The sequence below is a fragment of the Sinohyriopsis cumingii genome, chromosome 1, assembly GCF_028554795.1.
Source record: "Sinohyriopsis cumingii isolate HCF-2022 chromosome 1, ASM2855479v2, whole genome shotgun sequence".
Classification (NCBI taxonomy): Eukaryota; Metazoa; Mollusca; class Bivalvia; order Unionida; family Unionidae; genus Sinohyriopsis; species Sinohyriopsis cumingii.
The window spans coordinates 127,938,589-127,952,516 of NC_142961.1; the positions used below are offsets into that span (position 1 = coordinate 127,938,589).

A 13,928-nucleotide genomic window follows, 5' to 3' on the forward strand; every position below is an offset into this window, starting at 1 on the left:
GTCTTAAGACGATTATTGATCTGTATTTTGTCGGAAATGAAAATTCACCGAGAATTCTTGCATAAATAAGCAACCGCGTAGCCGATTTACAAAGAACTAAAGTTGAGAAGAAACTAATACTATTTTCGTAGGTGGTTTTGCTGTTTCCTGCTCTGTGTAACTGATTGACCCTTGCTGCTAGAAATAGTAATGCGAATAACCCAGTGGTTGCATAACGTTAATGGTTTGATTGCTATAATTGACAAAAGTCATGGAGGAATGAGTCCCTAACCTAGAAAAGTAATACAAATTCCGAGTCAGAATAACGACACTAATTGAGGTTTCCGATGTTGTGGTGGGGGATTTGTTTTCTTTAGTAAAACGTAAATCCTAAACATTACCAAAACTATAATGTATACATCTTTCCAACTGATTAAGAATTCTTCTCCATAGAACTTGTATTTCAAAATCGATAACCTCTGTTCATCCAGCCGTGGTTGTTAAATGTCGAAAACTAAAACCTATGCAGCATCCTCGATTTTAATAGTAATGGCCTTGTAGATATATTGATTTTTTGGGTGCTACTCATCGGATCTTTCGCACTTGTCTGTATGTCTTGGTACAGTTGTTAAAATTCAACCATAATATGTATATCTTCAGTTGATATGAAGTCAGTGTAAAACAAAAAATATGTTTTGATATTAAAGGTCACTCTTAAAACGATTTTCCTTTATAATAATTTATATTGCGCATGAAGATAGGAACAGACCGTTTAATGAATATTACTCTTTCATCAGTTAGATACTTTTATGCTAATGGATTAATAGAAAGGTATTAATCGGAATTGCATAAACTTTTAGTAAAAGAAAACTGATACACCCCCGCCTATATATATAGACACATACATACACACACAGATATATATATATATATATATATATATATATATATATATATATATATATATATATATATATATATATATATATATATATATATATATATATGTGTGTGTGTGTGTGTGTGTGTGTGTCTTGCTACATTGAAAACAATATATTGTATTGCAGGTATATGATCATTCATATGCCACTTTATCATAAGTTTACTAGTTTACTTCTCCCGAAGCATTTGAAAAACAACAAACGTTCCTTGTATGGCATGATAAAAGAGAACGCTCAATTATATTTCTGCATTCAGTACAATCACACTGTCTGTATAATCTATTCAGAGAGCGGGTTTGAACATTTGTCGTCATCTACATTTTAAGCATAATGTCCAGTCCTTAGAACCCACTTGAGATCGTACTAAGGAAAGACAAACATTATAAAATGTATCTTTTATATACATCGGACGATTTGTACAATTACTACACACGTCTAAATTTTACTTAGGATAGAGCTTTGAAAATGATACGCTTTTTACTAAATTGAATAAGTGTATTATTAAATAAATAAGTAATACATAAATAAATCAATACAACGTAAATATATAAATGAATATAAAAACAAACAAAATATAAAATATAAACCGATTGATAATGAAAATATTAAATCTTTTGAACCCAATAGGACAAAACATGACATTTATTCTGTATATTAGACTTTTATTATATGATACAAAGCGTATTAAAGAAAATTACTTATATACAGAGCGTACTATCAAATGAACTGTACAATATAGAGGTTTAGATGTTGATATCGTTACTAATACAATAATTGATTTCTTTACTTGAAAAACATAATAAGAACACTTTTAAAATTCTCCCATGACATTGGAGCTGTCAGTTTATCAAAGGAAGGGTTGATATAATACAGCTTGTCAGGATATGTCCGTGTTTGAATCGTTTAAGATAATGCAAGGCATATAATAATTGATATACGAATTTAAAACAATATATAATTTAATGTACCAAATGCTGTGAATAGTTATCTAAGTCTAAGTGAATACAGTTGATTCCCTTTGAGCATAACTTATATGTTCAGTAATGCAACGTGTGCTGGATAAGATATTCATGACAAAATTTATATATCCGTTCCAATGTTATATAACAGTGAAGATTTTGAATAATGTCATCAAGTCGAATAAACCAGGAGAGGTAAACTTTCCCTTAAATGTGTCTTGTTATATCTCCTGTAATGCTCTTGGCGGTTTATTTGCTATATCGTGTTACTACGACTAAGTTTAAAACCTTTATCACATATAATGAGTTTGCCTGTTTAATATTCCTGTTCACTTGCATTATGATTTTGACTATTTCTGAGAGAGGTTAACCCAGCTTTTGAAAGTATGCGATACTTGTAAAGCTTTTATGGATTTATTAAGCCATGGATACAACTTTCGTTGATATTCAATAGTCCATTTCTTGCATTCTGTATGTCTAATGATCTCTTTTTCTATCCAATTATTTTCTTCCTGATGGAAACATACATGATCCTTCTTTTATCTGTTTGTATAAAGAACAATTTATTTTCATGTAATAATTAAATGTAAAGTTATTGAACATATTATTTTGTGTACAAATAAGTGACAAGTAATTGTTTAATTTCATATTAATTAAATAGCAAAATATTACAATTAAGCGAATAGTATTTAAGACAACCATGAAATATTCATTTACTCGTCGATTGTAATGGACAAAAGTCACATAAAGCACATAAAATTCCACTGAATGTCATTGAAAGCGATATTTGTAGTTTTGTTTATGTAACTAATGTTCTCTTATATATTTATCAGAGAAGCAAAATACATTACGCACGTTAGATTCCCTTTGAATTGATCATACATGCCAATTTTATCACAATATGTGCATTAAATTAACCAAATAGTCAGCCATGCGACATTTTGAGCAATAGACACCAATAAAAAAAAATACGTTGACACATTTGTTTCAGCATGCTGACACCATCAGCTTATTCCGTCTTACAATTAAAAACGGTGGACTGACACGGAAATATATTGTCAACTCATGGTCAATAAAGGTCGGCTAAATCTCAAGAAGCAACGATTTATATTCTTGCGCACGATATATTTAACCTTGAACAGTTGAGAGCATGATGTTTTTCTAGCAGAGTAATATAATGTATATATCGCATAACGCGAAATAGGTTATATATCATTCGATCCATTTATGATTAATAAAGTGATGATTAGTAGTTATGATATACAAATAATACAACTTTGTATGGGCATAATTGTCATTTATTCTCCGTTCTCAGTACTATTCAGTTGCAACATTTGCCGAAAGAAAAACAAGCTAATATTTGGTATTTCGTCGGTGCACGGGATTGTACAACTGTTCTCATTATAAACAAAATATAATTCCGGCATCAGAGGAGAGAATGAGAAGCCTAAACTGGTTCGACGAAGAATGTCTAGTGAGGAGTATACTCGTTATATTTTGATGTAACAGATCTGGTCGCACATGTTCCGGTGCCAACCTCTTCTAGTGTTATTGTATCTCCTCAATGCGATTTTGGGCCGAATATCATGCTGAAAGATCAGCTGTGGTGCAGACTATTTAAAAGCCTCTTTGCAGTCGGAACTGAAATTTTCCAGCGTATGGACAACATAGCAATATGGCGTCTAATAAAAATAAAAATTGAACATAACTGCTTTCGGAAAACATTGAGGTGATATAACATTGTTTTGTAACGCACATGCATTCGGAACGTTTTGTTATCCCTAGTATATTAGATGTTCGTTTGAAAAAGGTCATAAGCAGACATTTCACGCTTATAAAAGGTATATATACATACACACACACACACACACACACACACATATATATATATATATATATATATATATATATATACTAGTTCTTATCCCTTTTGTCTATATATATATATATATACTAGTTCTTGTCGCTTTTGTCTACCACAAAGATTGAACCGCAGAAATCGGATACTGACAGACATGCACGTGATATGATCTTTTAAAACAGTGGAGAAGACTTATGTAAACTTTTGTACTTTTTACAGTAGCGCCTTATAATACTTCATGCTGAGGCAGAAAAAGAAAAGACGTGTAACATTGGTTCATAAAAAGGTACACATCAGCAGCTTATATTCCGTGGATAATGAAAGTGTGTTAAGAATCAGCTTGTAAAATTATTTATTTCAAAGGATTCACCTGGGTGTCACTAATTTGGTCGTCTCAACCAATGCATGTATTTATGTATTCTGATATAAAAGCGTATTTTCCTTCGTTTTCGGAGAGGTTTCTGAAACAGAGAATCGATACAGATTATACACCAAAATAAGAGACATCCGCGCAGTTATTTACTATGAAAACCAGTAACAAATATTGTAATGGACAATGCATTGATGAAATATTACTCGTGGCACACCAACAATTTAAAGCGATGCTGAACTGCCACATACAAGTTTGAAATATGAAACGTAAAATTATATATATATATATATATATATATATATATATATATATATATATATTGGAGAAGGTGTTCTGACAATTTTGAAAACATAACGATTTCGTTTGTAACATAAACATAATCTGAACTAATTCCATGCGATCTTTTTATAATTCCTAACCATTTTAGATCAACCTCCTTCACTGCAAAATATTAAAGAAAGCAGTTCATGAGTTTTATTTGAAATGATAATTGGACTACATAATATCATTCGTGATTTTATTGACATGTTCGCTTCTCTAAACTTGTAAATTCCAATATAAAAAAGCATGTAACGAAAATCACCTCTTTTAAATTTCAATTCGTCGTATTGTGACGTTTCTTTGATATTCCTGTGTAGCTCATCATATAACCCCGTACTCTGGCTGAAGAGAACAGAATACGAACTAATTAAAATATCATCTAACATCTTGAGCATTGAGCTCAAGTTAGTAAGAGTTTAGTCATACATATTGATCACGCCTATTTAATATAACATGATCTGTTTGCCGTTCAATACAAACATATGCTCTGTATTGCCGTGTCACACACCATCTTGGAACGAGCAAGGAATTGTTTCACTTATGTCCAGTGCGTTTTTTCATAGACACACCGAATCAAAATTATATAAAACCTAATTCTATTCAGAGTTGTATTAAAGGAGTAAAACACAACAATATATAGAAAGTTTAAAGGAGTAGATATGTAGAAAACACACAACCGGATTAGTGGTTTTTTTTTTGTCACTCTGGGAACAAATCATTTAGTAAGGCGCACGAATACGTCTCGACATGACGGTTTTAATTATTTCTACACATTATCAAACGCAATCTTTACATAGGTTCCAGGAAAACACATATGTTGTGTAGTGAATGAATCATACATTGAAAAAAGTCTCGTAAATACCGACAGCTATGTTCAAGTATGCTTTCATTTTGACCTCTTCAAAAGTATTAACAATTGGTTTTGCTGGCAATTATAGAAAGCTACAGCAAGCTCGGTCGTATTGAAGTACGAAAGTTGCAACGGCAATGTTATGTTGTCTTTGCACACACAAAGTTTCACCATAATTATTGATACGTTAATCATAACACTGAAGACTATAAATAACGTGAGTATAGAGCTTACTTATGTGAGTCAAGTGTATCGCTTTGTGTCCTTTCCGAGCTGCTTTCTGAAATCGAATATAAGTAAGCAAATAAATAAATATGTATAAGTAAGTACGTAAGTATGTATGTATGTATGTATGTATGTATGCATGTATATAAATCGATAATTTGTGTTAGCTTGTCACACGACTGTATCTATATTATGTTTAAAAAATGTTCATGACTGCATATCGTACTGATCATTTATAAACAGTATATAAAGTAGGGCATTTGTAACCATGTGTGTAGATTCTTATCAAAGATATTCAGCAAACTGTGTTTGTAAGTTAAATTCAACGTCTTTATGCTGAACATGTTGACAAGATTAGCGTAAATACTCATTGGCTGGTGAGGTCAAGTGGGTTCTAAAAATAATTATTTCCCATTGTATGGCTTGGTATACGACAAGGGATGTTGTGAAATATCCCTTAGCGATGAGGGACAACTGCGTTTTAGGGTGATGTTTGCGCTTATGTCAGGAGGCATTGCTGGATAACTGTTTACTTATGTTATTGTTGTGTTTAGATATTATTTGAGAATATGCATGTCTTTGGATTATTCACAATAACTACAAATTGTTTCTTGCACTAAAATATTAGTCTGGGACTGATGTGAATCTATTTAAAAGGCATTCTAGATAACGTATTTGTGATTTATAATTTTTGTTGGCAGAACATTACATTCGAGAATCTATAATTAGTTCGGAACATTCATTTCGTTTGGACTTGTGCAGAACCTTTTAGGATTATGGATTATTTTAGTTTTCTTTCTGAAATGACAGTTCCTCTTAAATTTTCATTTTGGAACCTTGACAATTAACCCATCTACTGATCTCTGGAGACAAAAGTAAATCACGAACAACTGAAGTAGTTCTGTTGAGATGAATGAATATATATTTATCAGCGTATACGTTCTTGTTAGACAAGTTTCGCATAATGCATTTAAATGGTAGCCTATGATGTTAGCGTTGTCTATATTATCAATATTATCAAAAAGTCAAGCATTCTTCGCTTGTATTGCATGTAGCCACAGAATATTATCTGAACAATACAATTGGTAGCATTCCAAACGTTGCAAACTCCGTTTACCGTCAACCCTAAGGGAAACTGAAGTCTTCTCTATCATCGGGTGGTCGTGTACACCGGAAGAAAAGTCCTGGGCGATGATTACGTCAGATTTAATGTTCCCTCTGTAATATATATATATATATATATATATATATATATATATATATATATATATATATATATATATATATATATATACACAACTCTTCCACCAAATATCAGGAATGGAAAAGAATATACAATTCTAGTTTATAATACTGAGTTCGACATTTTGGCAGCTATAATTCATGGTGTTAATACAGGATACGTCAGAATGGCCATGCTTTGAAGGCAAAGTTTTCTCAATTATTATGCAACACAATACTCATAATATTAACACTGTTTGCCTTGAGGTGTTATTATACCACTTGTGTGGCGGTTCGCAATGGTTTCTATTGAAACATTATGACAGTTACAACCGTTGCTCACGGAAGAATTTGGAAAAAGGCCACCTCTCCTTCCATTCAGCTAACATTGCGTAATGTTTTACACATCATCTAATCCAACCCAACAGTACACTATTTATTATATATAAGCCGTAGGTGGAATGCATGGTAATTGTTATATCCGATTGGTGTATATGCTACCCAGTATGATTTCCTTCGCTCACTGCCTCAATGTCTCCATATTTAGAAATACAAGTATATGATGGAGCATGGCAAATAGTCATGGAATGCTATGTGAATCATACATCATTCCAGAAATAGCATATATCTTCCACAATCACGAGTAAAAATGAAATCGACGAAATGCATCAAACAATATTTTGATAATGTGAAAAGAAGCTAGTATTTCCAAACCACAATTATAGTTAAACTATCTTAATATATTAGAAAAAAAACATATATAGATGTTTATTCAGAGAGAGTAAGAGAGAGAGAGAGAGAGAGAGAGAGAGAGAGAGAGAACGGGCTTAGACATGGCTTAGTCCTTGATCAGGACATACAATTTTACATACCACAATGCTTAAAAGGTATTGAATATTCTTACCTCTGTTGTTTTGCATAACCTAGAACAGAAAGGATACGTCGTGTCAGAAATGTAACAAAAAGATGGTGGCGATCATGGTTGTTTTATATATGTTCATGCGATGCATTAAGACCGGATATTTACGATCATTTTCTTCATTATATAAAATATGTTATTAAACAACAGAGCGATGAACTTGAGCCAAAAGAAGAAAGAAAACAAAACGAGCCAAAAAGGTTATATGAGGTTGTCATGTCTGTGTTGCCTTTAGAGCAAAACAAAACACTAGGTAATTACATTGTTGCAAGCAGTAATAGTCATCGTCTCCCACTGATATTATCTGGCACCAGGGTAACATGAACACGGATTATGTGACGTACTGTCTAATCAGTTGAAAGCTGCTTTGTACACTCCATTAAAATTTGCAAATTGAGCTTGGAATCTTTGCACCTATATTGAAACATTTTTTTTTTTATTTATGAACAGTGGAGGAAGCAGTTAAACAAGAGCAAATGGTTTTAATATTATCCTACATTTAACAATATATTTTGTCTCAGAACAATTGCACATGCAGGTTTTGAAAAATGTTGATTTAGTTAACGTAGTTCTAAATGCTAAATATTTCAAAATATATGCGTATACATACAAAAAGAAACATGATCAGGTAATTATGCAATTTCTAAAGAGACATAAAATACTGATTAAATATAATATGATTTAACATCAATAATCGACAAACTACGTAAGCTCTTATTGAGCAAAATTAATGAATATTTACTTTTGAAGAGAGTTAAGATTTAATTTGTTCACATAGTTCCATCAATCGAGACCATCAACAATATTTTAAATATCCAATGTAATTTTATATCATGTATAATAAACTATTTGGAGTTAATAGACTTATTAAAAATAATTATATTTCTGCAAATCTTAATTTCTGAAGCGAGTAATAATGATTCAAACTTCATAATCATTAATATTATTAATATTAATACCATTACAGATATTGATACTACTACTACTAATAATACTATATTTATTAGTATTACGAGTCACTGGCTCATGATGTGCATCCATACATTATGCAGTACCGAAAGGTGTTGTGGTGTGTAACGGGAGAATGTACTGTCTCCTCTGAGCAATATACATCAATTAATTTTTACTGCATTCTGTTCGTCCTAATTAGGTGAAAAACATATTTTGCTGCACACTGAGCAAATCAGCTAAATCAAAGAACACATCACAAGCTACAAGGTCCACAAAGAGAACTTATGTGGCATTCATATTCAGACTCCGTTTAAAGGATGTTACTTCTCTTATGATAAACAACGCTCATGTAATGATCATAAGTTTTCTTTTATCATTTTATATTATCATTTTATATATAAGTTATGTATTTATATTATGTCAGACGTTTCGAATGACATGAGGTAAAACTTAGTTTGTATTTTGTCAAACCAGTCAAATAGCTTGAACATGTATTGCATATTCAATACTAATATTTCAAATTTGAGAACTATTTTCATATTCTACTGTATTAATTACCCGCTCTGAGTGGGGTTACAAAGTAATTTATTCATTTTCAATTATATATATATATATATATATATATATATATATATATATATATATATATATATATATATATTCTCCATGACCTAAATAAACATTATTTCTACTGATTCAACATATTCAGAAACGTTTATATATATTCATCTTCACCTCGGGCAATATCAGTCATTGATATATCTGCACATACTAGTGGTATTTTAAAATTACCATCCTGATAATCACGATAATCTCCCGATCAAAAACGCAGAATACAAAATTAGTGACAAAATATCCCTACTGACATTTTAATATTTGTGATATAATATTTCAAAATTCAATCTGCTTCTTAGAATAATAATAATAATAATAATAATAATAATAATAATAATAATAATAATAATAATAAGAAGAAGAAGAAGAAGAAGAAGAAAAAGAAGAAGAAGACTAAAACCAGTCATAAATAAATAACAACAGCATTACTACGTCCATTAAAGAACAGCATAGTTGAAACAATACTTTCTTTCAAATCTTTAATATGCGATACTGACCTTTTTGTGACATGCGCACTTTCCAAATAGGATCCGAGAGTACGAAAAATGTATGCACCCAATTTTAGACTCAGCTACGGGTTATTACGTCCCATTAGTCAGTAATTTGATTCTAACCAAACCAAACTGCCCTATGTTTCCTTTATTATACGTTTGAGCGTAGGAATTGTTGTTGTCTTTCTGCATGTTTTGTGTTGCACTACCATTTCCTTCACAAATTGAGATATTACATTATCTTGCATCGGAGTAGTACACACATCGATATTTATTCTCACAGGTAGAAACATCATATAATGAATGCATAATCACTTTTAGGGTTATAGTGTAAGGAGTAGAAACATATATTAGCAAGGAAGACTTGAGGAATTCCGCACATGTAACAATTGTAAAAATTAGCTTAAAACAACTTGCATATATTATGACCGCATATACTAGTGCGCTGAAAAACAAGATTATGTATTAACGTGTCTGCGCATCTCTTCATATTTTACTCTAATTGCATCTTTGTATAGGCTATCCTTCTGATTACGCAGTTATTAAATGTCATGTTCTATTCAAGTTATTAGGGGACCCGAGTGGCCGAGTGGTGTAAAGCGCTTTCCGTTACGGATCACTGCCATCTCACCTCTGTCTGCGTGGGTTCTAGTCTCGGATTCGGCCAATGTGGGTATGTGAGAAAGCTTGCCAGTAGCTTCTCGAGGATCGGTGGTTCTTTCCGGGGATTTCCCGGGTTCTTCATCCACCAATAATACTGGCCGCCATGTATCGTGTGCTGAAAAATGGCGTTAAACCCTTCAACAACAACAACTATTCAAATTTTTACGTTGTTCGTAAACTGGTAAATTCCTCTTCTACCTGTTGGAGGTGCTAATATCGTCGTCATCTCAGCAAATATTTGATAACGGGATCCAACCAAAATTCATCCTAAGAGAATCCGTACTTAACAGTATTATCATTGAACAGTGGGAGTATGGTTTTCCTCACACTTTTTTTTGTCTAATTTTCCTATATTACATAATGTAAACATATATGCAGCTTTTACAGGCTTGTGAGGTGGTGAATCTTGTTATACGGTTATTTCGACTATAACTCAGTCTGACAGTTTAGAGAAATTAAAGGTTATTAATAAAAAAATCATAAACGTTTAAAACACTCCAAGTATTTTTAGCATTTGATATTGGCTCAATGTCCTCAAGTGCTAAAAATTAATTTAAATAAAAGTATTTCTACAAATGTGAATCGCAAAATTATTTCTCAAGTTTACCGTGCGTCTAAATATATGGCTATTTTTCAGCATATATGCACCAGAAAAGGGTATCAAATTATCACTTATGAAACATCACAATTGCCTTTTTATAATTTTGTAGGAACTACAAGGAAATCATTAGGTTCTGGATGAGATAAAGTTGAAAACATGGATTTCGAAACAGAGCAGTATGACCATTCACTCTCTCTCTCTCTCTCAATCTCTCTCTCTCTCAAGTCAGAATGCGTGAAGTACTCTTTCAAACACTTTCGTGTTAGATGTAGCACCTTCCGGTTTCAACACCGCAAACGTGCCAGTATAACATATTTGAAGATGGGCATAAGAAAACATTGCAAATTTAGCAAACGTTTTAAAAGAAATATACATTATTTTTTAACCATAAAAGTTACAATTCAATCAATGAATGATTATTTCCTTTGGTTTTGTATAAACTACTTACCAGCATACCGGCGTAGTTGAAGACAAGTCAAAGTGTTTGTAGCGATAAGTATTAGACATAGAGGTAATAAAATCGCAATTGGCAGGACTACCTGCTGGTGATCATCTGTATCATGTGGGCTGTGATCTTGCTGTCGATCTGTTGAAAGAGAATGAACAAAACCAATGTCATTATAATTTCACACAACTAATACATAGTAGTCATGTTTTACTTATATTGAAACGTAACAAAGAAACAAGAATTGAAAATGTTTGTACATGGTCTGCAATTAATATTTTTGAAAGAAGTACACATTTATTTAAGAGCAAATTTTTGAATATTAACAAGATATCTGTTAAAGCAAAAACTGTTTATGAGAGACATGCTAATCTGAACAGAGAATCTAACTCAAAGATAATAGCGGTCTTATAGCGTTTCTTTAAAGGAAAGGGATGATTTATAGTGTTCAAACATAAAAAGTAGTTAGGAAAGAATGCGGGAAGACATTCTTATACATGCCAGTGACAACAACAGAGTTCAGATAGTCACATTTGATTGAGTGCTGATAAAATGTATGACTTCCCTTCCTATAGCCCTTCACTGGTACACCGTATACGTCTATAACCTTGTTAGCCACATGTTTTCTCATCAACGCAACTGATTCCCATATTAGCGTTGTAACCATTTATATTTGCTGTTATTGATAATATTACTAGCCTACTCTGTGATGTGATAGCTCGGGGACACACGTTTTTTTATGACAAAGGGTTACACAGCTCACGTAACGGACTAATACATAATGAAATGAGGTCACACTTGTTATGAACAACGTATAAAGTTCGTAGAATTTATATTTATATCCACTGCAGCAACCATAATTTAGCAGACAAAGTTCCATGGGCAAATTAAGGATGATTAGAACCTATCCATTGGTTTTGAGTTCAAAACATTAATTGTACAGTAGTATAAATGTAAAAGAGTAAACTCTGCCTTTTATTTATCTACGAACAATACCAACTATGTGGCATACATGACACTTGAAATTAATATGCAAAGGTGTGTACTAATATTTGACATGAATCATCTTATCTTAATCGTATCTGAAAGTTAGAAACAGTGTGGTTTCAAAGATGTTCAAGTCAATATATGGAGTAATTTAATAACGTAATGGTTCAAATACTTTAAGGTTGGATTATAAACTAGAGCAACTTTGGGTATTTACATGCACATTTTCCGAGCGAGTCGTTTATTTGTCCCAGCTCGCTGCAACGAACCAGTATTCTCTCTAGTATGTTGTGAGCCTCTTCACAAGTTGCTGAAATCGTTGTATTGCAAGCAGAGTTACCTTTGAAGCTATGTTCGTATAGGATGGTGCCATTCTCAGGAAGCATGAAAATTGGTTCACATCGTATGACTGAAACAATAAGTTGTGTTACATTTAAGATGTCTAACTGCATTCATTAACTGCATACATTAATATTTGTGTGTCGGAAACGGTTGAACAAAGCATTATTTGTATTGCCCTTTATTGCAAATATTACATTAGTCCTCTTGCCGCGTATACCATTGGTCAATGCTACAAATCGCACACTGGATGATCAATATCATTTTCATCTTCTTGAATCAAACCTGCTCAAACGCAAACATCACCTGCATCAACAACCAGTCTTAAAGATTGGCTTGTTGTGTGTTTAGGCTAGAATAAATAGTAACACAGGAAAGACTGAAAACAACACAATTTGAGAAATATGACACATAATTTAATTTCCTAGAAAATACTAAAAAAATAAAAAAATATGAGAACTTACGGTTTCCAGAATCAAATCCAATTTGTTTACAAGAATAATCTACGAAAAAGTAATCTTAATATAGAAATGTTCCAATGATGTCATGTTTGAGTCCCGAAGAAGAATTCAAGATGACGTCTACAGTTCCTTGTACAAACACTATAATTTATCCTACGGTCTTGGAAATCAAAACAGAATTTTCATTAAATGTCCCAGTTCATGAATTCAGCATAAATACAATAATATTTCCATAGAAACCAAGAAATCTTGGATAGTCCAAATAATTTGGAGAAAAATAACTAATAACTCAAAAAGTCAAAAGTTCATTTCTGGTCATGACATAATAAACAACTCGACATAAATTGTTTAAAAGCACCATGACTCTCCTCTCTCTCTCTCTGTCTCTCTGTCTCTCTCTCTCTCTCTCTCTCTCTCTCTCTCAGCATCAATATTAATATTAAATATTTCGCACTTTCGGAAATGCCTAATTGCGAAATATATTGCGAAATAGAGGATGATCATGTAAAGGTCAGATAGCTCGTGCATGTTTTTGATAAGAACCGATCGTTTTAATCCTCTAAAATGTTGTTTACTTGATTCTTAATCAAGGCCAGGAACTATGTCAAAAATATACACAGGTGCTTCTATTATTAGGAATCTAAGTTGAAACTCAGATTAAACTGAATTCTGGAAAATGTCAAATTCGTAGCAACCAAAATTTCATTATATTCACATGTAAAGAAA

General features: G+C 32.2%; 1 protein-coding gene across 7 annotated transcripts in view; it reads right to left on the bottom strand.

Moving 5' to 3' along the window:
- Positions 1-4,060: 4,060 nt before the first annotated feature.
- Positions 4,061-13,928, bottom strand: part of LOC149807843 (uncharacterized) — a 124,578-nt gene continuing 114,710 nt past the window's right edge. For 6 of the 7 annotated variants that reach the window (XM_089971364.1, XM_089971356.1, XM_089971367.1 and 3 more), the window contains 7 exons: positions 12,620-12,811; positions 11,419-11,556; positions 7,635-7,653; positions 6,627-6,727; positions 5,519-5,564; positions 4,697-4,776; positions 4,063-4,201 (listed from right to left, as the gene is read on the bottom strand). In XM_089971364.1, coding sequence (XP_089827490.1) covers positions 4,152-4,201; positions 4,697-4,776; positions 5,519-5,564; positions 6,627-6,727; positions 7,635-7,653; positions 11,419-11,556; positions 12,620-12,811 — 626 coding nt within the window. In that variant the 3' untranslated portion in view covers positions 4,063-4,151. Of the gene's footprint in view, positions 4,202-4,696; positions 4,777-5,518; positions 5,565-6,626; positions 6,728-7,634; positions 7,654-11,418; positions 11,557-12,619; positions 12,812-13,928 lie in introns of all 7 variants that reach the window. The other variant, XM_089971369.1, reaches the window with a different exon arrangement.